This window comes from Peromyscus eremicus, chromosome 3, assembly GCF_949786415.1.
Source record: "Peromyscus eremicus chromosome 3, PerEre_H2_v1, whole genome shotgun sequence".
NCBI lineage: Eukaryota > Metazoa > Chordata > Mammalia > Rodentia > Cricetidae > Peromyscus > Peromyscus eremicus.
The window spans coordinates 54,169,676-54,194,780 of record NC_081418.1 but is presented as its reverse complement, the minus strand read 5'-3'; the positions used below and the strand labels follow the sequence as shown (position 1 = coordinate 54,194,780).

Here is a 25,105-nt window from a genome sequence, read left to right as displayed (position 1 = left end):
CCCAACTCTTATGACAGTGTCCTCCCCATCTGGAGGGGAAACCCAGTGCTACCCAATAGCCTGTATGGGGGAGAGAAGTCCTGCCATATCTGTCTGACAGGAAACCACTGAAGAAGATCAAAACAAAGATTACAGGTCAGTAAGCCCCAGGGTATTGTCTCAGGGGCCCCAACACTTCTGGTGCCATCTACACCTGTGTCCAGCACTGAAGATCTCTCTTTCCAAATGTCAGTCTAGCCTTCATCCTCTGGGAGGAGCCACTCCCTTCTCTCTGCAAAGTGCTCTGCCTCCTCTGCTTATATTCCTTTGACCATGCAGCAGCCAACCCAAGTAAATTAAGGCTCCCTGGCATCTACTCTGCCCAGAAGCAGCTCCGGAAGGTGGGTCATCTCCCTTGTCAATAACCTGGCCTTCCTGATCTGTCAGGTGGGAAAAGTGGAGAGTATAGGCCAAAAATAAAAGATAATTCCCCGCATTTTAACCAGCCATGAGCATTTAGAGCCTGAGCTGAGATATCTATCTATTATAGATACTGGAACCATGCCTGTAGTGCTCTGTGGTCTCTTACCCAAGTGGCCTGTTGCCAATGGAATAGGCTACATTGCAAAGTCATTCAGCATGATGGCCACATGTCCATCCAGATATGAACAGTGAGCAAATTTCCATCTCAGAGGCTGAAGAAAGGAACCTGTACCTTATTTTTCCTGTTTTCTCTTTTCTCTCTTTCATCCTTTCTTTTTCTTATGCTTCTGTCCTCCCCCCCCCACCCCGCACTGTTTTCTTCTCCTCATCTTCACCTTATTGTGCCATTATCAGCATCCATGTGCTTGCTGCTTTGAAGAACACCAAGGTTAGTTAGTTACTCCTGCTTCAAAGACTTGTCCTCTACCAGAAGGTAAAAGACACAGAGAATTGTTACCTGTGAGAGATTCCATGCTATTTGAGTTTTAAAGGAGGAGTAGCATTTTCCTCGGAGGCAGAAAGCAGAGGGGACTTTCTGGAGGGATAGCTACCCACATAATTACTGGGAAAGGGATTTTGAAAGATTGCATTTCTTCATGTTTTATGTTTCCTACAAGTATCAGCCTCCTTGGTGATTACATGTGATGGGCCATTAACCCATCAATTATCTCAGCTCTTTTTGGACTCTTTGTCACTGATAAGTGATGTGTGATGAGTTGTAGTTCTGTTGGGTGAGAAATTTTGGACATCTTTTAATAATAAGTCACCTGCTGTAGACTGAAAATAACAAGTATGTTATTTGGATCCATTTCCAGAGTAGACAGATGGGGTCAGGGGCTATGCAAATCTCTGTCCCTGCAGTCAGCAGATAAGTGTAGTCAGCCTAAAATAATCTTCTTGTGTGAACTGTCATTTATGTCATAACATAACTCCTCTACATCTATGAAGTGTCATCCCTGGGAATGCCTTCAGAGTGCCCAGGTGCCATGGTAACAGGCACTGGATAACATGTGCAATGGACTTTTAATTACAACATAAAAAATACAATTCAGGAAGTTCCATAAATTGTGTTTTATGGTGGAAACTTATAATAATCTTAGTCATCTAAGCATGAATGCCAGGTTATTTTTGGCATTAGTCTTCTTAGAAATAACCATATTTATTTAATAGGAATGTGTCATTTATGTTACATGGAGAAAAATATATTAAAAGGTAGCTAAAGTCAGTTGTCATTTATCTATATAATTTTGTTTCCCATTAATAGTTTGCGTAAAATACAAATGAATTCAGATGATTGCTTTCTTAGATTATTTTTTGTGTTAGATAAAAGGAAATCTAATTCTCTTTTAAAGATGATCTATCCTACGGGACAGATGCTCATCAGCCTGGGCGTATCAACCTTTATTTTTCATTTTTATTTATTATCAAAATCAATACACTATTTGGAAACTGCCAAATTGTTTCTAGATATCTAAGGGACTACAAGTTGGAGAGTAATACAAAGTGAGTCTCATTAGGAAGTTTGCTTGAACCAATGATACAGATGGGAGCCCTCAGCTGAAGTGGCTTTTGTGCACAGTGAAGTGGGCTGGGCACTGCTCATATATTCACTTGGTTTGATCACAGCTCTGTAGAGATAATGGACGAAGCTAGAGAAATGATCCCTTTTACCCTTTCCAGATCTAATCCTCTGTGTTCTAAAAAAGTATTCACTTATATACGGCAAAAGAGTGTCCAGTTGAAGGTTTTGAAAGAAACTTTGAAAGTATATAAATTTATTTAACCAGAAAACAAGTAAAGAAAAAAGTGAAATAATGTACACAATGACCAAGGAAGTAGAGAGAAAGAAAGATTATAGGAAGACTGTTGGAACCAATTAAAACCCAAGTCTGTTTCCTTTCTATCTCATCTTGAAGCAGCCTAAGTACCCAGTCATGCAGTGAATAGATCATGAGTGAGTAATGAACAGCAAGCAATTGATTCTCATCCACCCACATTATTTATGTGGTGCAGGTTATTGCTTTTTATTTGTTTATTGATACTGAGAATTGAACCCAGGGCCTCCAGCATGCTGGGCAAGTGCCCTCCCATTGAGCCATGGCCTCGGCTGTTGTTTTTTTGTGATAGAATCTCCTTTTATAACCCATTTTACTCCCAGTCTTCCTACCTCAGTCTCCCAGTACTGAGCTCCAGGCATGTCCCACCATGCACTGCACTATGTGAACTACATTGTCATACACCTTCCTCTTACTATGTAGTCAGAGGAAGTTGTGTAACTTCAGGGTAAATTGGCACAAACCATCTCAGTCAGGTTAGGCTTGACCTAAGAAATAATTTTCTTAGGTTTCTAGTTGAATTAAGAGCTACAAAATAGTATAAGAGACAAGGTTATTTTATCATTCCATCTTTATTAGTTTTATCTTGAATGCACACATAAGGTGTTGTGAGTTGTATTTCTTATTATATGATTGTTCTGGTTTTAAACCTCAGCCCATGTACTGAAAGCCAGGTCAGTTGCCTACTGCTCGTACTTGGCACACTGTGGGTAAAGAAAATAAAATGTGGTTTTATTTCTCTACCAATTAAGTGAAAGATGGCAGCTGTGTCCCTTGCCCCTGGGAAAGGTCTCCTTGAGGATTATGTGGACCTGCCCCTAATGCTTTGGTTTCTGAGTAGAATCTCTTCAGAGCCAGAAGAAGACTGCTGAGGTCTTTGCTATTATGACCTAGAATGATCTCCCAGTTCTGGGGCTCCCCCACATGCAATACCTATAGAGGTAAACCAATGTTACAAAGGTGTTGTTATTTCTTTGAATCAGATAACTAATTAAACAAATGCGTACTGATCTAGTTATCCTGTTCTATGAATAGTATTTTAATAGGATCTGAAAATATGCATTTTTCTTTACTGTGCATTCCTCAGCTATGGGAGACTCCTGTCTCATTCTCTGCTAGAGCACCGGAAAATCCAGGGTCATCTTTCCCTCCATAGTTAGAGGTATTAAGTGGGGCAGAGAAATTCTCAAGCCATGTAAGTACTTTATGCAAAATAAATGATGACTTATAAAGATTAGAGTTAAATAGATTTTTTAAAATGAGCTGAACAAAATAGGAAAGTGTATTAAAGTAATTTTCAATATCACAAGAAATTCCACATTTGAGAGTCTCTTCCTGTATAAAACCTGGGGTTCTTTTATAAGGTACATTGATTGAGTAGTTGATTAGTTTGGGGGAAGGGCAAACACACCATGGCCGTTCTCCCCTTCCACCACATCTGTCCTGAGATGGAAATCAGATCCTCAGGCATGATGACAAGCACTTTTATCTGCTGAGCCATGGATGGAAACAACAACAACAAACCAACCCTGGGTCTTCATATGAGTGTTTTAAGCCTCTCCGGAAGACTCTTATTTTTAGAAATATGTCATTGTTTGGAAAATGCGTTTGAACTAACTTGGTCACATGTTCACTCTGTTCAAATCCATTGAAAGTTTGTGTGAGAATTAAGTGATGTTAAGATCTATATACAGTGAGAAGTTAATAGGGAAATGGGGAGAGTGTTTGTGTTAGAACATTTTAGTTGAGGTTTTTTGGGGGGGTTTTCGTTTGTTTGTTTTTGGTTAACCAGTTGCCTTCCTCAGTATCTATTTGTTTGAAACAATGAATGCTGATGGTTTGAGTTGAACTTGGAGCTATTTGTTGTTGGTCTGCACTCCACTGAAGCCTGGAGTGTGTGATAGGAGGATGTCCTAGCACATTTACTCTGAACACATCCTATTTACTCTGAAAACAGTCCTCTTGTTTCGAGTGTCCTAATTTTTTCTCTAGCCCTTACAACTGTAGTTTTAAAGTTCATAAATGAATGGCTCAGTCTAGTTGACTTACATGGAACTGTTTCTTTCAGCTTTTTGCCTGAATTCATCAGTGGGGACTTTGATTCTATTAGGCCTGAAGTCAGAGAGTTCTACACCGAAAAGGTAAAGCACACCCACTTTTATACTCACACATGCCATTGCTCTGTCTGACCGTCTTGGACGGTGGGTATAGATTGAAAAACTCATGGTTGCTTATTTTCATACTTTCTACTGTAGAAATCTTACTATGTGTTAAAATAGAGACTTTAAAATGACAGATAGAAACATAGTATTAGAAATTCTATCACCATCAAATATGCATTCATCAACACTTTAACCATGCATGTTTCATATGTATTCAATATGGTTATAGTTTACCAAGTCATGTTTAATAACTTATTGCTGTTTATACCCTCATTGGTTGTTATATGTTTTCACAAATATTTTAATTTTATTTAACAAATGGGTTATATTTATATTTTACTTAACTAATTCCCAATTAATATACTTAAACTGTATCTATTTTCTCTCAATGTAAACTTTACTAAAATATCTTTAGAAATGAGTTTTTATAAATGTGTATAATTGTGTACTCCTAGAATTTTTCTACACTATTTAGTTTTTTTGTTCTGAATAAAACTACTATGAGGTTAATAATATCAACTCTTCTTCACTGTTGTGCAAATTTTCCTCAGATCCTTGACACTTAAAAACCATATAAAAGATCTAAGTGGGGTGATGGAATCACACACTAATGAATTACGGTAGTTACTGATTAAAGGATCCACAAGTTTTAGAATTCAATGAAGAGATTTGAAAGGAAAAGTTGTAGCATTAGTAATTCTAGCTATAGTCTCAGTATTCTAAACAGATGCAGTCAAATAATGCGTATTTTCTTTTAAAGAAACTGCCATGGCTGTGATCATAAAGTAAATTCCTTTTAAGGCTGGAGGAAAGATGGGATAATTTTTTAATGCACAGGAAACATTAGATGAATAGCAACAGACAAGTAATGGCTACTAAAAGAGGTGGGGGGGTGGAGAAATGGTTCAGTAGTTAAGAGCACTGTCTGCTCTTCCAGGGGACCCAGTTTAATGCCCAGCACTCACTCGGCAGCTCACAACAATCTGTGATGCCCATGATGCCCTCGCGCACACACACACACACACACACACACACACACACACACACACACACACTTGGATGAATATATCTATAAATTAAAAATAAATAAAATAAAATAAAATTTTAAAGAGTGGAATCAGTCTTCTCTTAGGACAAGACCCCTGATAGTACCCCCCCCCCCCGTGTGTGTATGTGTGTGTGTGTGTGTGTGTGTGTGTGTGTGTGTACCCATATTTAAAGAAGAATGATGGAACAGGGCAAGAGAGACCTGAAGTAAGGGAGAGTATGGGGAGGACATTATGTAAAACAAGTACTCCTGTATAAATTTCTCAAAATATAATAAAAAATGTTTTAGAAAGAGAGGCAAAAGGAAGACAAGGAAAAGGGAAGAAAGAGAAAGGAAGTTAGAAATGGCATAAGTGAACAAGACTGTTGTGAATGCAAATTCTGGGATTGGCTAGAAAGCAGATTTGTGTGAGTCCCATCTGCCCACCAGCTGATCAGACCTTCCTTCCACAAATGAAGACCGTTCCCGAGTCAGTGTTTGATATTCACACTCCATTACTTCAGCATTGGCATGTTCCTGTTCATTCCCCCACAGCCCCACTTCTCATTAACTCCATACCGCAACCTCGCTGGGAAGGAGCTCTGGCCTTGCTTACAATGCAGAGTTGTGCTAATGCACGAGCATTAATCATATTTTCAGGAGCAGAGCAAACAGAGGGAGAGGCAAGGGCCAGCATACTTAAAAACAAGCTGAAGAGACAGTCATCTGACTTAACTACCTGTCTCTTAATGCTGACAGTTTGCCAAAACTAGAAATGTCAGTCTGATCATTACTGTCCAGGATGAGGAAATGAGCTTCTTAGATAACTTCTGGATGTTAAATCAGAGTTCAGCAATAAAGGGAATTTTCTAGTTAACACTTGGATTTCTCTTGTATTTCTTGTTTGCTTGTTTTCAAACTTTAAAAGTCTCCTATTTTTTTAAGACTTAGTTTCAAAAGTTATGTTTAGCCATTTTTCCTCATTTCTAAGCTGCATAGTTCTAAGCTGCATAGTACAGTCCAATTTTCCCCTGTGTCCTGAGTGTTAAATCTCTGCTTTTGAAGTTACCAGGCATGCTCCTAGAGGGCACAGGTGATGCCCTTCATGCAGTTACTGTGCCCCATAGAGTGCACCCTGAGTGTTTGGCTGTGAGTTTAATAATGATGATAATTACAAGTTAATGCAACATTACACACAATTTCTATAAGCCATTATCGCCAACTTCAACAGCCTTTAAACTCTGTCACAAGTGAAAGGACATTATCTTCACTTGCACATCCATCTGGCCCCCAGGCTGGTCTGAGGTTTCAGTGAGCTACTACTTGGGTTCTAGTGAAGAAAATAAAGATAAACTTTAGAGTGCTGAAATACTGCTGCAGTCATAGAGTACTCACAGAGCCAGTATTGACCCATATGAAGTTGAACTTTACAAAAAGCATACAAGCCTGTATTTACTCTGTATTTCACCTTTTTTTCATACAACTATAAAATCTGTGTTTTGGTTTTTTTTTTCTCTGTTTGTCTCAGTTTTTCCAGCTTGCGTCACCGTTTTTTATTCTATGAGCAATGTCTCTTAATAATGCTCATTGTTTGTTTATTTTTAAATTTTTGTTGTTGTTGTTTGCTTTCTTTTTCTTTCTCTTTTTCTTTCTCCTCCTCCTCTTCCTCCTCTTCCTCCTCCTCCTCCTCCTCCTCCTCCTCCTCCTCCTCCTCCTCCTCTTCTTCTTCTTCTTCTTCTTCTTCTTCTTCTTCTTCTTCTTCTTCTTCTTCTTTTGCTTTCTGGGCAGTTCTGAGCTTCTTTGACTCAGGGCAGAAATCATCAGTCTCAGGCTTTGTAATTTCCCTTCCACCCTGAGCACATACATTTCAGCTTCCTGGGAACTTTGGTAGAAACTACACTTCCCCATTCCTGGAATGGTCTGTAGATCTTCACTAGCTACAGAAAAGGGGATTTAAAACATGCTTACTTGATACTTGGGTGGTTGAAGTGCTAGTTACAGCATTTAGCTAATTCCTGAAGATGTTATAGAATAATAGGGTTTTTCTATAAATAGTGGTATTTGGGATCAGAGGTAAAAAGATGTTGTAAATGTGGTAATTACAGAGAGTTTGATGACCTCAGTAAAATGATTCCTTGTGAGAGCTGGCTCTGAGGCCACGAGAGTGAGAGAGCTGGTCCTGCCCCTTACCAGCTGCAGCACATGGGAGAGAGGGCCCTGCACCTCTCCTGGGCAACACTAGAGCTAACTCCATTAGCAGGGGTGCAGGTGAGCTGGGCCTGTGGACATGAGATCAGGAGAGCTGCCCTGCCCTCTCCCTCATACGCCATAGGGTGGCAAGGGTAAGGGAAATATGCCCATCCCTTGCCACCTGTAACAGGCAGGAGAGCTGGCCACAGGGGCATGAGAATGGAAGAGACCCCTCACCAGTGCAGCACTCTGGATAGCAGGCCCTGCACCTTGACTGGACAAAACAGTTGAGCTGGCCCTGGTGGTGTGAGTGAGAGCTAGACCCAAGGGCCTGAGAGCAGGAGAACTGGTCCCCACACGTTGCTGCCTGCTGCATTGTGAGAGCTAACCTGGGCAGTGCTGGAGAGCTCACCCTGCTGGTGAGGGTGAGGGAAACCTGGCAGGCTGACCAACCCAGCTACCACCCATGCCCAGAACCAGGGCTACAAGGTAGCCCACCCCAACATCCACTTCATCTATGAGCTGCTGGAGCATGTGAAGGGGCCAGACCTGCAGATCCAAAACTACAGGATTTCCATGACACAAGGCAATAGTAGGATATCCAAGAGGAGCCCCAGTGAGGGCTCAGTATGTAGCAGAAGCCAGAGGATTCACCTCAATGAAATGTACAAGTAAAGATGTATGGACTAAAGGGTATACTGTATGACTCACTGGGCCACACTATAGCTTCCACACCAAGATTTTTGTTATTTGTTTTTATTTGTTTGTTTGTTTGGTTGGTTTTACTTTTAAATTTTGTTTTGCAGGGGGAGGTTGCAAGGGCAGAAGCAGAAGTGAGCGGGGGCAGGGAGATGAATGGGATCAGGATGCATGATGTATGTAAAATCTACAAAGAATCAATCAAAAGTTTAAAAAACTGATTCCTTGTGTGTGACAACCTGAAGGTTAATTAATTCTCATGCTTTTGGTGAGAGAATTCTGTGGAGACTTGGAAGGAGTTGCTGCAGCTGCTTCTCAGCAGCACCTCCTTGGCTGTTCGTGCAGGGGCCACTTAGTTAGCATCTCTGCAATGGGTTTCTCACGGCATCACCAGCCATGCTATGAGTCTGCTGTGTGATGCTTCACAGTTCCATCATGTGCCCTCCTCCACTCCTCAGTTCAGGGACAGCAGGGGACAGGGTGCAAGGGCTGCGCCAAGATGAAAAGGACCAGCACTTAAAGTGTCTGATAAATTATTCAGTTACTGAAATAGGATTAAGCTAGCATAGATTATTGAAGAATTGGGGTGATTGATAATAGAAAGTTAGTGAGGACATTGGTGATCAAATATATGTTCTTTATGTTGTAACAAGAGTTTGGGCATTTTGGAAAGTTCTGAAAAGCACCAGGCCATCCTCTAGACAGATTAGTAAAATTACGTAAGTCATTATTCAAGCATGGGACTTGAAATCTGGTCTCTAATTTTATTGTCCTGGAAAGAATATTGCATGATTGGCTCATACTGGGATGCCTTGCCCAGCCTTAATACAAGGGGAGGAGCTTAGTCCTACCTCAACTGGATGTGCCATGCTTTGTTGACACCCGTGGGAGGCCTGGCCCTTTCTGAACAGAAACAGAGGAGGAGTGGAAGGAAGGGTGGCAGAGGGGAGGTAGCTGGGAGAGAAAGTGAGGAAAGGAGGGAGGGGAAAATGTGGCCGGGCTGCAAAATAAATGAGAAACAATTTAATTAAAAAAAGAATATTGCATGATTGGAACATGCTACCTAAAGACCCTGTAGAACTGCAGTTGCAGAGGCAAAGACAGGACCAAGGAAGTGTATTCCACCCCCAGTGTAAAGCTGAGTGAGAGTAGGAAAGGCTGTGCTGTGGACCACAGTCATCTGCTGTGTGTAAATGGCGTGAGGCCACCAGCTGGGTGCAAAAATAGAACTAGGTCGCCCGGGCCCTTGTTTTTCCACTTTTCATTGTGTTGTGAACTCTTCTGCATAGGGAAACACAATAAATGTGAGCAAACTGCATGAATTTTTAGGAATGACTTTTATTAAACTAATGTTTCCTGGTTAAATCTTATTATCATACAAAATTGCTAAAGCCATTTACCAAGTTTTAAATCCTGCTTTCAACAAAGATCAAAGAAAGATCAAAACTTTTTTAAACCAGTGTTCCTTTTTATGGATATTCAGTGGCCTAGAGGAGCAGGAAATGGCTCCTTATGTTACCTTGCATTACAATCACCTACCTCAGTGTGTGTCTGTTACAGGTTAAAAATGGGATTTGGGTTTACATATAATTTTTTTTCTGTGAAAATCCTTAGAAACTGGCTTCTAATTGACAAGTGAATAGAATATTTTATTTTTTTCCTAAGTGGCTTACTGAGATTAATTAAGTAATGCTTTGAATATTAATTTCAGTTTAAGAATAAGGGTATTAATCACAGATGTTAAAGTGGGGAAATGGAGAGTAGAATGGGTGGATAGGTATATGTATGTGTGTCAAATAAGTAATAATCTTGGATCTTAACAGCATACATTTAGTTTTTGTAAGTAATAGTGTTTTATTAAACTATGAAAATTATTTTTAAGTTACTGCATACATGAGTGTTTTACTACCACATGTGGGAAAAAAATCATGGTCATGGCCCTGGTTCCTTATATGCTTATAGTAATGATCAAAATGATACAGGTGCAGAAATGTTCTAGAAATACTAACACTGTAGTCTAATGTGGTACTTTATTTTCAAAAGTTATTGTCCTTTGAGCTTCTTAATATCTATTTTTGTTTCTCATTAATGCTGTTTTAAAATATTTCTTATTTGTTCATTTCTCTAAGTATGTAATTTATGGATTTACTTTGAGTCAACTGTCAGAATCCTTTAGAATATCTTGAATTTGACAAAACCTTGGGTTCAGTTCTATTTAAATTTTGTTGAATATCTCCTGTTAAATATATCTGTACTGATGTACTGAAATCTCATGAATATTATTATTCTCACCCTTAGTGGTGTTTCTTTTTTGGTTTCTTTCTACCCACCCATATGCCAATAAAATTTAGATACAGTAAAATTACATAATTTAGAGAACATAACAAATTGGACTGTTAGAGATTTTTTAAGTTAGCACAATTGACTATTATGTAAGCATAATAAACTATAAGATGCTTAAAGGTCAACTCCATTCACTTGCATACTTTTCTACAAAATAGAAACAAAATGAAGCAAACAAATTCTGAGCAAGTGAATCTGTAGGCTTAGGCATGAAGACTAATTAGCATATGCTGTGATATAAAGCTGTTGCTGAGGGAATTATAGACAGGCAGTTTCCGTTGACAGTGAGTGGCAGGCGCTTTACATTCTCTGAACTGGCTGCCTAACCTTTATTAGCATCTCACCAAGGGGATGATGAGACTGCCAGGGAAACATCATGTGAAACTGTTTCCTGAATGTATCTTAATTCCTGCGCTTGCTTCAATCATGGCCCGTTCAAACTGAATTGATTGCGTCTATATTTTTTTGGAACCTGTTTTGTTCAAAGTGATTAAATATCCTTAAGGTGTTAGGCGGGAAGAGCCTTTGACCTTTAACCATAAGTACTCCCAAGTGAGGTCCACATGACCCCACAGTGCACAACTGCCCTCCTCAGTCCTCTTATATTGCACATATAATACTCCAGGGTCTCTGGTACTATCTGTCTTCCTTAGTCACCTGGCAGAGGGGACCTACTCATCTGTCCACCACTTCGTTTATCTCTTCCTTTGTACTTGTTTGCAGAGCTTGAAACAGACAATTCTATCATGATTTTCCTCCTTATCCCTTCTAACAGGTGACCTAGTGAAACTTCACGTCTATGTCCATTCATCTTAGCATCCCTAGTCACCAGAAGATTCTCGGTACAGTTCATATGAAGCAGGATATAAGCCTTCTATTGGAACTAGAGTGACAAGGCACAAGTCTTGTATGATATTTCACATAAAAGAGACTTAAGAGATGATGTGAGTTTAGGAAATTTGGCATTCTGTGTATCCCTTCTGGAAACCCACAGTGAACAGTGCCATTTTATATAAGTCTGACAAAAGTAGAAATTTACCTTGATATTTTTCAAATGTATTTCTCCCCAGAATGTCTACCTATTACCCAGCAACACCTAGTCTTCTGTATTGCTTTCCAACTAGGCTAAAATGTACCTAGATGCTGCAAAGCTTTTTTCACTATTTCAGAAACTTTTCAAGAATGTTATATGAACTTATTCTTCTTTTTAAAACCCATAAGAAAAAATAGCACCCCTAAAGAGGGATTTTAGGGCATTGAAAATACACCATATGATGTGGTGATGAGTACAGTTATATATAGTTTTATAACTCACAGAGTACACAACACTGACAATGAATGCTAGTGTAAACTGTGCACTTAGGCCAACAAGGACATGTGTCTGTAGGTTCAGTTGTAACAAATATGCCACTCTGTGGAGAATGCTAACAATGAAGAATGGTGTGCATGACCAGTGGCAGAACACTTAGGAAGAAATTTTTAATTTCATTGTGAATCTAACCTGCTCTAAAAGTAGTCAAGAATGTAGATGAAATTGCTCTACAGTATATTGATTAATACAGCTGAGATAGTGACAACACATTCTAAGGACTTACAATATACCATTTTACATGTGTTTACATTATAAATTCATTTAGTCTTGGCAGCAACTTAATAGAAATATATTATCTGCATCATATAGATAGTTAGAAATAAAAAGATGCTGAGTAACTTCTACAAAATAACACAACCAGGAATTGGTTGAAATAGAACTTAGATAAAGGAGCATTTTGCTCCCAGAATCCATGCTTTCTTCTAGTCACTATGTCCCATTCATCTTGTTTGATGATGGGAGAGTTCTCAAAAAAAAAAAAAAAAAAAAAAAAAAAGCAGTGTTTCTCATAATCCAGAAGTACCATTGTCTCTTCTTCTTTGCACAGGATTTGCATTTTCTGTTACGTAAGTCTTGCTATCTAAGACGTTCTAGGTAACCAGGCATTATTACTCATGAATATGTCCAGTATTCCAATCCCTTCCCATCCACATCTTAGTCTTTCTGGAGACAGTTGAAAGAAAGCCGAAAGCCCTGATGGGTAGAGTAACTGAGCACCAGAGCCTACTAGTATCTTCAGTATTTCAACTCCTTCCTCACCTGCACCCTAGGCTTTATAGAAACAAGGAGAGAAGAGCCCTGATGGATGGATTTGAGTCTCTTTTCATATGCAACTATGCATATAAAGCTAGGCTCTGATAGAATGGTACCTAGACCAATGTCATGTCCCTGATCAGGATACTTCTAGGAACAAATAATATCATTCGTTCTCAGTCACCACTATAGTTGAGTGATTCTCAAAGAGGACTTAGAAACCTTGGCTTATAGTTGAAATCGTGGCTATGATTAAATACTGGAAAGGTTACAAAGCAAAATGAGCAAAGGGGCACATAGGCCATGGTTAGGGAAGAAAGTCACCAATTCTGAGTCCTTTGTCATTTGGTCGTTGAGGATATAATTAATCACTTTGTGACAAATGACATTGTTGTTAGAAAGCTCACTTGAGACTTGGCCCAGAAATTTACCAGAGGCTAATGACATGTAGACTCGGGTCCTTTGTGTAGCATATACTTCAGACCAGACTCCTAGGAGGAAAGAAATGAATGCTCAGCAGAAGCCACATTGTTTGTATCTTTTAGTGGAGAGAGCTATTGATTGATGAGGTCCTCTGATATCACCCAGAAGTCCTTCTTGTAGACTGGCTTTCTTGAGGGCAGTAGGCTCAAGTGGCTATTAAAAATCCAAGGGCTGTTCCACTTCCCAGCACATAAAGGACCTCAGTGACATGGCCCCAGCTGCTGGGTCCATGGTCCTGTTGCAGCCAGGGTCTATGTTGATGTCCAAGGCTCCTGTTGGCATTGAAGGCCATGTTGATTCCCAGGATCTGGGCCACCACCTGGGACCATGTTGGTGCTCAAGGACTACACTACCACCAGGTCCATGTATATCTGAGTGACCTGTGCAGCCAGATGACATCTGGACCCAGGATGTTGCCAAGGACCATGTCTGGGTCCCTGGTCCAACCACAGCTGAGGTCTGTGTTGATATCGATGGTCTATATTGCCACCAAGGGTCACATGGACATCAGTAGCCTCTGGCCACCACCTAGGGCCATGTTAGTGTCCAAGGGCTGAGCCTCTGCCAAGGCCATACAGATCTGAGTGGCCTGCACTGCCACCCAGGGCCATGGTGTCAATCTGGACCTGGGCTGCTGCCAAGGGCTCTGTCTGGGTCTGTGGCTCTGCTGCAGCTGCAGTCTGTGTTAATGTCCACAGCTCCTGTTACTACCGAAAATAGTGAGAATAGGGCTGCACAGAGTTGATCCCACCCCTCACTGCTGCAGCACTAGGGAGAACTGGCTCTGCACCTCACCAGCTGTAGCACTCAGGAGAACAGGCCCTACATCTCACCTGGGCAGCAGAGTAGAGCTGTCCCTGTTGGTGGAGGGTTGGGTAAACCAGCCCTGAAGATGTGAGAGTGGAATAGCTAACCTCACTGTCATGAGGTAGCATGAGTGAAGAGGCAATAACCCCCTTTTGCCCCTTGCCCCTCATCACCTACTGCAGGTGGGAAAAGCTGGTTCTGGGACCATGGGAGTGGAAGAGCTGACTCTACCCCTCACTGGTGAAGCACTTGGGAAAGTGAGCCCTGCACCTTGCTATGACAGCACGGTAGAGCTGACCCTGTTGACATGGGCACAGGTGATCTAACCTGGAGAGCATGAGAGCAGGAGAGCTGATCCCACCCCCTATGTGCCATATGATTAAATGGGGAAGGCAGAGATGGCTCCTCACACCGCCCCTTGCTCCCTGTGGTGGGAGAGCTGATCCTGAGGTCATGAAATAGGGAGAATTGGCACTGCCCCTCACTGGCAGCAGGACTCAGGAGAGCAGGTCCTGCACCTCTCCTGGGCATTATGGTAGAACAGACTCTGTTGGCAGGGTTGCAGATGAACCGGTCCTGTAGACATGGTAGCAGGATGGCTGCCCTTTCCCCTCCTTGTATATCATGTGGTGGCATGGGTGAGGGAAAGTTGCCTTCCCCCCTCCTTGCCCCTTGACACCTTGGGCTGGTGAGAGAGCTGGCCCCAAGGTCATAAGAGAGGGAGAGCTGGCCCTGCATGTTTCCTGGGTAGCACACTAGAGCTGACCCTATTGTTGGGGGGCGGGCACAGATACGCCAGACCTGTGGACATGAGAGCAGGAGAGCTACCCTCCTCCCTTATATGCCATGTGGTAGCATGGGTGAGGGAAATTTGCCCCCCACCCACTTCTTGCCACCTGCGGCAGGCAGGAGAGCAAGGCTCAGGGTCATGAGAATGGAAGAGCTGGCCCTGCCCCTTATTAAGTGCTGCAATTGAGAGAGTGGGCCCTGCACCTTGCCTGGACAAAACAGTTGAGCTGGCCCTGGTGGTGTGAGTGTGAGCTGGACCCAAGAGCCTGAGAGCAGGAGAACTGGTCCCCACACCTTGCTGCCTGCTACATTGTGAGAGCTAACCTGGGCAGTGCTGGAGAGCTCACCCTGGTGGTGAGGGTGAGGGAAACCTGGCAGGCTGACCAACCCAGCTACCACCCAAGCCCAGAACCAGGGCTACAAGGTAGCCCACCCCAACATCCACTTCATCCAAAACTACAGGATCTCCATGACACAAGGCAACAACAGAATATCCAAGAGGAGTCAGAGATCGTCCGTTATCGGTGGTGTAGCAAAAGGCAGAGGCCTTGAATGAGATTCATTGCAATGAACACTTAGAAGTAAAGATGGATGGACCAAAGGGTATCTGTGTGACTCACTGGGCCACACTATCGCTTCCACACCAAGATTTTTGTTATTTGTTTGTTCGGTTGGTTTGGGGTTTTTTTGGTTTTTGTTTTTTTAGGTTTTTTTTTTTTTTGTTGTTTTGCTTTTAAATTTTTTTGGGGGGTTGCAAGGGCAGAGGTCAGAAGTGAGGGGACAGGGCGATGAGTGGGATAGGGATGCATGATGTGAAATCCACAAAGAATCAATAAAAAGTTAGAAGGAAAATAAAAAGAAAAAAAAGAAAGAAGACTTTTCTGAACCTTCTGGCACTCATAGAATTGTGACCATGCTTTTAGAGAGGAAGCACCCATTAGGCACCTTATGTTGTTCTGAAGATACTTGACTTGCATTGACAGGGATGACTTTTCTTGTCGGAAATGCTGTAACTTTCAGTCAATTCCACCTTGTAAAGAAGGGTTATTTTGCAATGCATAGAGCAGTTGAGGTGACACTAGATTGGAATATCTTCGTTTGGGGTTGAATGTGGAGTTGCTACAAGTGAAATTGGGTGAAAACTAGAAAGAGAATACAAGATTGCATCAGCTACCTGTTACTTTGAGTTTTTAAAAGTTTAATCATGTGACATCCTCCTTCAAGAAATCATCATTCATAGTTTCCTTTTGGTGATTTAAAAGGAAAAAAAAAGTCATTTTTAGTGTGAGAAACCGAAGTGCCTGTAAAGAGGCCAGTAGTTCCAATTCGACCATCAGTCTAGTACACTGTGCTTTTGAAAACAAACAAATGGAAGGTGGTTATTTTGTGATTACATCTCTGCAGGTAAACAAATAGCTTCTGTAACTATATCCATGCACATGGATCACTCAGATTCTAATTGGTTTTATCTAACTGTTACAATTCTTAGAAAGTTTGAGAATGTGTTTGCTCTAATTTTAGATCTGTATCTTTGATTACCTAGAGTACATTTCCTTTCGTTTTTTGCCTCTTATGTCCTCGATCAAGAAAGCCAGTTTCTACTTCTAGAATTCCAGTCAATTTATTTAAAAGGATTATTTTGAAGTATGACTATTAAAATTTAATATCTTCAATTTTACCAAGACTTTTGAAGATACTTTTCATTGTATATCTTGCATACATGCAGGAAGAAAGATAACTTTAGTGATGAATTAGGAAAGATTAAATGTAGAAGCCAAAAGTTTAAAACTCAATAATACTCTTACCTTTTCTTATATAAAATACCTATCAATATTCTAATGTAAGTCCATAGGAAACTGTATTTCATGTCTTCAGAGCAAGTATTAAAGATAATCTTTGGTGTCTTCATCCTCAGGGATTATTCATTCCTTTCTAGTCCCTTTGAGTCACTTGGTTCTCTGTGGACAACACCCACCTCTGTGTTATACTCTATAATTACCCTTCTTTTTCCTTCCTCTTTGGTGCATGTCATCTTTCCCTTAAAGAGTTTGATTGTTGATGAGAAATTTGATAAATTGATTAGCCTAAATTCCAAGATAAATACTTCATGAATTACCTTTTCCATGGCTATTTTAAAAGACTCTTCACACTCATGTCTTTCAAACAGGATGTACACTTCTAGAATATTTTTTAAAAACACTCAACATACAAAAATAGGGATCTTAAAACAGTGTTCTAATAATTTCCCCAGTAACTTTGACTCTAGAACATAATTCCTATAGCAAAAAAAAAAAAAAAAGAAAAACAACAAAACTTAATGAAAACACCCTGAGTACCTAAATCCTGTTAAACAGAAGAAGAAAGTGATGTACATACACACAGCATACCCTTTGGTCACTATCTGGAGTATGATCCAGACATTTGTAGCAATACTGGCCAAAGAGAAATTGCTATGTTAAGTGATGCCAGATCCAGAAAGGCAACACTGGCATTGTCTTGTTCAGATGTTGAATTTAAAAATGTTTGTGGTAGCGCACGCCTTTAATCCCAGCACTCGGGAGGCAGAGCCAGGCGGATCTCTGTGAGTTCGAGGCCAGCCTGGACTACCAAGTGAGTCCCAGGAAAGGCGCAAAGCTACACAGAGAAACCCTGTCTCAAAAAAACCAAAAAAACAAAACAAAAAAAAAAAAATGTTTGTCTCCTGAAAGGTGAGAGTGTTTGGCTGGCTGGGAGGGATGGGAGGCTGGAGAAGGTTAATGATGGATTCTGTATTTCAGCTAGAGAGGGGCAACTAGTATTAGTGTTCTATTACATATGATAGTGACTTTAAGCAGCAATGGTGTTTATTTTAAGAAGACAGAACAAAAGGTTCTGAAAAATTTTACTGTAATGAAATAATAAGGAAATAGATATACTTTCAACTAATTGAAAGATTACCTGTATTGAAATATCATACATCACCCCCACTAATATGAATAGTCCTATGTTTTTATATATCAGTGAATAATAAAGCTACATAATTTAATAAGGAGGGAAATCAGTAAACGGTTTTGGTCTTTCTGTTTGTTTTGTTTTTAAGGGACAGCCAGACTTCATAGCCACTGTTGGATGACAACAAGAGCCATGACACTTTCCAAATCTCTGTTCACATGGAAGCTGTGTGCACTCATGGTGTCCCAGATGCTTGCATGCTAAAGGATGTTCAGACATTTGGACTGTAGGAAGCAAACTAAATGAAGGTTAAGCTAAAGCCGCATTTCTGCTCAAACCTTCCAAAATACCCAATTTAAGTAACAGGGTGTGTCCAAGGCTTGGTTGGCTAATAATGTGGACTTCCAGTCAAAGTCTCATCAGCTTGTAGCCTTTGGCAAGTTACTTTATCTCTCAAATTTTCCATTTGAGCAGACTACACTATGATAATTACACTTACCTTATTAAGTTATCATGGGATTAAAGAACATAATTTACATAGCACCTAGTATTTAATACCACGTATACTCAGTGGTTGACTTTTATTGTTAATTTATTGAGGAAGGCAGTTAATTATCAATTGGTTACAGTTTAAAATGGATACTTCTAGAGATTATCTGAATCTTTCAAAGAATTACACTGTATTTTATTGAAAAGAAATCCATTTATAGAGAGTATTAGACTTTATAAACTTCACGTACTTTGTGTGTCATTGTGCAAATCAATGGGGATACATTTTCAAAGTGAGTAAGAAGAACTAGCAGTTCTGAATTTGTAACCTTATAAAGATAGTCCATGAAGTTACCATGGATGTCTCAGAGCCCCATAAAATGGTTACAGGTTAATTTGTGCAATTATTTTCTATCCTGGATAGATGGATGGGTATTAAATGACTTGACCTAAAATGAGTGAGCTAATAGCAAACTTGGGAATGATTTTACTAGACTCAACTCCTTGTTTCTTATTTTATGAGGCCAAGTCTCTTCTTAGATATACTGCATGAAATCACAATTAATATCCTATTACATTTTTTTAAGATTGTTTTATTTCCCATTAAGGAGTTTTAGAGGAGTCAGCATCTTCTAACCTGATAGGTTTTATAACTGTGAGATGTAAAAACTCATTAACCTACATTAGCAAAATTATTGGCAAACCGTAAATTAAGTAATCAAAAATGGCAGTCTAATGACTTTTGCATTGGTCTTTTGAAATTAGGTTTATTATTGACACCCATTGTCTTGTAATAATTTATTTTAGTTGTCAGTAAATTTAAAAGTATTTTTGTAAACATCTGCAGAATGTTCTTCAGGAAGTATTAACAATAATTTGGTCAGCAGGGTGAAGTGGGCCGCCTGTGGCATTTAAGGTCTGCAGATTCTTCTGCCCCTGTGGTAAGGCTCTACAACCATGTGCCTGTTACCACACATTATCATATAGTTCAGATCAGCAACTTGGCTTTTCTTGTGAAATTCTTTACAGAAGAATAAGGTGTATGATTCAGAAATATTTTAAAGTATTGAACCCCCTTCCTCTTATTAATTTTTTTGCACATACGTAAGATTTAGTAGCATAGTCATAAGAATGAATTGTAGGTCAGACAGGTGCCAGTTGGTAAATAACAGCCCACAGGGCAAACCCAGCCTTTTGTCTGTATTTGCACTGTGGGCAAGCCCAAAGTGGCTCTGACATTTTTAAAATGGTTGAAAATATCAAAAGAAGAATAATACTTTATGACACATGAAAACCACATGAAATTAAAGTTTCAGGTTTAGTGGAACATAGTTCTCTCTCTTTGTTTCTCTAAAGATAGAGTCTAGTAATTGGCCCTGTGGTCTCCTAAGCATAATAAGAATGATTTTCTCTCTCTTTCCATAAAGTTTGCTGATCTCTGGCCTAGAGGAATACTGTCCTTCTCATGCTGAACTTGTTAAATGACTGTATTCATTTAATGCTTACTACCTGCTTTGCAACATGTGGGCACATTAGCGTTTTGGTTCCTGATTTCCAACCAAAGCCAGGATCTGTTGCTTTGGGTCTGAGGTGAAACTGACTATCATAGTTGTCAGGAGTGTGTGTCTGTGTGTGTGTGTATGTGTGTGTGTGTGTGTGTGTGAGAGAGAGAGAGAGAGAGAGAGAGAGAGAGAGAGAGAGAGAGAGAGAGAGAGAGAGAGAGGGAAGGAGGGAGGGAGGGAGATGGAGGGAATGGGTGTTAGGAAACAGAATTCTGGGGCATCCCCCTAGTGATGTACTTCCTCCTACTTGGCTATACCTTCTCAAATTTTTACTACCTTCCTAAAATAACACCATCAGCTAAGAGAGCAAGCTTTCGATATATGAGGCTGTGGGGACACTTTGTAGCAAAATATAAAATACTTATATATTAACAAAATAGGTTAGTTATAGTAATAGAAGGGGGCTGTTAAGATGGATGGGTGCTTAAGGACACCAGCTGCTCTTCCAGAGAACCTGCCTTCAGTTCCTGTCACCACATGGTTGTTTATACCCATCTGTAACTCCAGTTCCTGCCAGATAGATGATCTCTTCTGACCTCCACAAAGAGACATGCTGTGGGATGTTCTGTATGGCAAATGTGTTGCTCTGATTGGTTGGCAAATCAAACACTGGCCAGTAGTCAGGCAGGAGGAAGTATAGGCGGGACAAGGAGGAGAATAAAGCTGGGAAATGGAAGGCTGAGTCAGAGACACTGCCAGCCGCCAAAATGACAAACAGCATGTGAAGATGCCGGTAAGCCACGAGCCACATGGCAAGGTATAGATTTATAGAAATGGATTAATTTAAGCTGTAAGAACTGTTAGCAAGAAGTCTGCCACAGCCATACAGTTTGTAACCAATATAAGTCTCTGTGTTTACTTGGTTGGGTCTGAGCGGCTGTGGGACGGGTGGGTGACAAAGATTTGCCCTGACTGTGGGCCAGGCAGGAAAACTCTAGCTACAGAGACATGCAGACAAAACACTTACATACAAAGAATTTTAAAATACATGAATCTAAATCTATTAAAAATAAATAATCTAAATACTGAACACAACCTTAGGGTTTGAACTTTAAAAAACAATTTCGTGTATACACCACACTGAACATAAAGCTACTCTTGTTCTAGGTTATCTGTGATGTTGCTGTTATCAGGATTAATTTTTATAGCATTTTGTGTCTGTGTCTGTTACAGATGTTGTCATTGGTAGTGTTTCAGTGGACCCATCATCCTTGGTCATATTGTAGAAACTCTTCATCAATAGTTCTCTTACTCTGTCCCTGATGCCTGCTTGTCTCCTTGCTGTCTTTTCCTTAGAAGTAGATGAAAACTTGTTCAAAAGTACCCTGAATTGTTTATGGAGTTCCTTATACTATGGTGTTTGTTAAGCTGCCCCCGAGGTTGCATTTCGCATTTTCTAGCAGGAAAGCACCATTGTGACATCACTGCATGCTGCACTTTACTGGAGCCAGTAGTGAGCACTGAGACTTGGCACCACCTTAGGAATCAGAAGGATTTTTGATTCTTCCTCCAGGCAACCATATTCAATACCCAGATTCACACCATCACTGTTGCTTTTCTGCGTTAGACACATTGCCTGGTTTATCTGAGTTTATATTTTAGAAATGAAGAGAACGTGAGGAGGAGAGTTATAATTCAGCCATTCTCAGTCTGTTCATCAAACTCCTTTTCACTGGCTGATTGGTACCTCCTCCCTCTTCCCCTCTAAGATGCAGGCACAGATTTCCCCATTCATGAGGAAAAACATGTCTTCCCTGCCTTTCTCAAGGTTCCTTTTTCCTGAAGTAATAGATAATAATTTTCCAGACAAGAATTTTTTAGTTTAGTACTAGGGTTGACTAGTACCAGATGATCTACCAACACTGAGCCTACATTCCTAGTCCCTAGAAAAGAAGTTCTCCCTCAAGCATAATTTGTATCACATCTGCCTTTTCCATGAGTGTATTATCTCAAATATGAGGTACTACTTCAGTTAATATAAATTGTCTCTTTCTATTCTTCAGTTTACTCAATTCTTATAAAACTAATTGGTTTTATTTATAATTTTTATGTATTTTACATAATTATGAATTATTTCAAGTTGTTATTTTAACTTGTTATTTAATTTATTATTATTATAATAATAATAAGTTTCATATTACAGTCTGATATTTTAAACCAAGGGCCAAGTCTTGGCACATGCTAGGCAAGCTGTTTTCTCTGACCTGCATCCCCAGTCCTACAATCTAATTCTTTAGCTTTCAATTTTCTACACTTCATTTACTCCTGAATGGAGAATTAAGTGTAATCCATGGACAATTATATGGATAGTATCACCCATCACAGTGTATTGCAGTGGGTCTTGGAGCTTTTGTTGCCTTAGTGTAGAAATTGCACATTTTAAATTTTCACCTGTAAGATTTAATAAAATGATCTAGTGCTGTAACTCAATGCACCTTGGATTCAATCCCTAGTACTGCAAAGAAATAAAAAATTGTATTAACTATATATATAGGTATTTATTATTTTTGGAAGGTAGCAATGTTGGCCACTATACCATCATTTTCTCTAATGATATATCATTGTTATACTTGTATGATACTTCTTAAACTTTTATGAAGGTCTCTTAAACGTGATTATGAAATAAATTTTTCCTGTTTTTGTTAGGGATGTGTATGTGTGTGTGTGTGTGTGTGTGTGTGTGTGTGTGTGTGTGTGTGAGAGAGAGAGAGAGAGAGAGAGAGAGAGAGAGAGAGAGAGAGAGAAAGTAAGAGAGAAAGAATTAAGAAGGTCACAGGATAACATGAGTGTGTCAGTTGTCTCCTTCCACTATAAGTTTCAGGAATCAAATGTAGGTTTTCAGTCTTAGCAGCATGCTGCATTACCTGCAGAGCCGTCTTACCAACCCTGTTGAGATATTCTTTATTTTTATTTTATGTATGGGTGGTTTGCCTTCATGTATACCTATGCGATGTGTGTATGCAGTGCCAGTGGAGGACAGACGAGGTCATTAGTTACTGGAGCCATAGACAGCTGCCTTGTACATACTGGGAATTGAACCTAGGTCATCTCTCCATCCAACTCCCACCCTACGGAGGTATTCTCAATTCTTGCCTCTTCTATAGTGAGTGTGTGTGTGTGTGTGTGTGTGTGTGTGTGTGTATGTAAACAAGGAAACTTTGTCTTTTCATTTAATATACAGGTATTTCTGGTAAACCTTTATGTCCAAGGACTTTGAGTAACTCTGAGGTTAGAATAGAATACTAAGAGGTTAATGCTTTATTTTTATGTTAAAATTATAGGTGTTATTATGAACTCCTTCCTATCTGTTGTTCTTGACTCCCTAAGTTACATATCATTATAATGACAATATTTTATTAGTATAAGTTCATTCTTCAAAATGACAGAGAATGGTTTTTGTATAATAGACTGGTATATCTTTAAGGTCTTGGCCTATATGTTCTCTATGCTCACACCCTATACATTATTTATCTTCCCCTGATTACAAAATGTTCATAATGTTCAAATTGTTAGATTTTAAATTCCTAAGTATTAACCTGAACATGGCAGACACAAAGCCAAATAATAGCTTATCTTCTACAGTTTTTAGTTCTAGATGTAGGAAAAAAAAACAAATGAAATATGTTGTTTGTCCAATGTGCTATACCTAAAACCTTGAATTAGTGTTTTCTTCCTCTGTGGAAAGGTGCTGTGATAATTCTTGTGTTGTAAGTACTAGAAAGCAGTGTGCCACAGCAACACAAAATAGAAGTCTTTTGTTGTGTCCTGTAACTGAAATGACAGAGCTGTGCACAGGCACAGTCAGGCTCTTGGAATGATCTCCAGGTGACTGACTCTTCTGCTTCTGACTCCTTTGCTCAGAGGCAGCGTACTGCTCAGGTACCACACTGAGGACTCAGGCAGTTAAGCTGCAGCTTGGCAGCGTCTCTGCACATGTTCTGCTGTGGAGCCGAAGGCTTTTCACTGGTTCTTGATCACATAAGGCAGTTCTTGGCTCCCTTTCATCTGAATTGTGGCATATGGTCATCTCTAAATCTTTGGTGTATTTTAAGTTCTGGCATCTCATGGATATCAAACTGTGTGTCTGAGAAAGTCAGAGGACATGAGTACCCAAGCAAGGATGAATGGCATCTGTTTCTCTCTTCTTTTATCTTCTTTTTCTTTTCTGTTCTTTTTTGTTTTCTTTGTTTAAAAATAATCAAACCAGCCTGGCCTCGAACTCATGATCCTCCTGCCTCTGCCTCCTTCAGCAAATCCTACCGGTGCGCGCCACCAAAACAGAGAGGGAGAACAAGGAATAGGAGACCATGGTAAATGAAGACCACATGAGAATAGGAAGAAACAAAGTGCTAGAGAGGCCCACAGAAATCCACAAAGATACCCCCACAACAGACTGCTGGCAATGGTCGAGAGACAATCCGAACTGACCTACTCTGGTGATGGGATGGCCAAACACCCTAATTGTCGTGCTAGAAACCTCATCCAACTACTGATGGATCTGGAGGCAGAGATCCATGACTAGGCCCCAGGTGGATCTCTGGGAGTCCAATTAGCGAGAATGAGGAGGGTTTATATGAGAGAGAATTGTTGAGACCAAGGTCGGATAAAGCACAGAGACAAATAGCCAAACAAACGGAAACACATGAAATATGAACCAATGACTGAGGGGTCACCAACTGGATCAGGCCCTCTGAGTGGGTGAGACAGTTGATTGGCCTGATCTGTTTGGGAGGCATCCAGGCAGTGGGACCGGGTCCTGTGCTCATTGCATGAGTTGGCTGTTTGAAACATGGGGCCTATGCAGGGTCCCTTGGCTCAGCATGGGAGGAGGGGACTGGACCTACCTGGACTGAGTCCACCAGGTTGATCTCAGTCTGTGGGGAAGGCTTTGCCCTGGAGGAGATTGGAATGGGGGGCGGGCTGGGGGGAAGGTGAGGGGGGCGGGAGGGGGGAGAACAAGGGAATCTGTGGCTGATATGTAGAACTGAATTGTATTGCAAAATAAAAATTAAAAAAAAAAAAATAATCAAACCAAGCTCATCCCAGTACTCAGGTGGCAGAAGCAGGCAGATCTCTGAGTTCGAGGCCAGCCTGGTCTACAGAGCGAGATCGAAGATAGCTAGAGCTACTCAGAGAAACCTTGTCTAGAAAAACCAAAAAAGGAAAAAAAGAAAGAAAGAATAACCAAACCTGTTTTAGCA

General features: G+C 40.3%; 1 protein-coding gene across 3 annotated transcripts in view; it reads left to right on the top strand.

Moving 5' to 3' along the window:
- The window catches only part of Tpk1 (thiamin pyrophosphokinase 1), a 321,220-nt gene that overhangs the window by 127,413 nt on the left and 168,702 nt on the right, over positions 1-25,105 (top strand). For all 3 annotated transcript variants that reach the window (XM_059257666.1, XM_059257664.1, XM_059257665.1), the window contains one exon: positions 4,366-4,438. In XM_059257666.1, the coding sequence (XP_059113649.1) occupies positions 4,366-4,438 (73 nt within the window). The remainder of the gene's footprint in view (positions 1-4,365; positions 4,439-25,105) is intronic.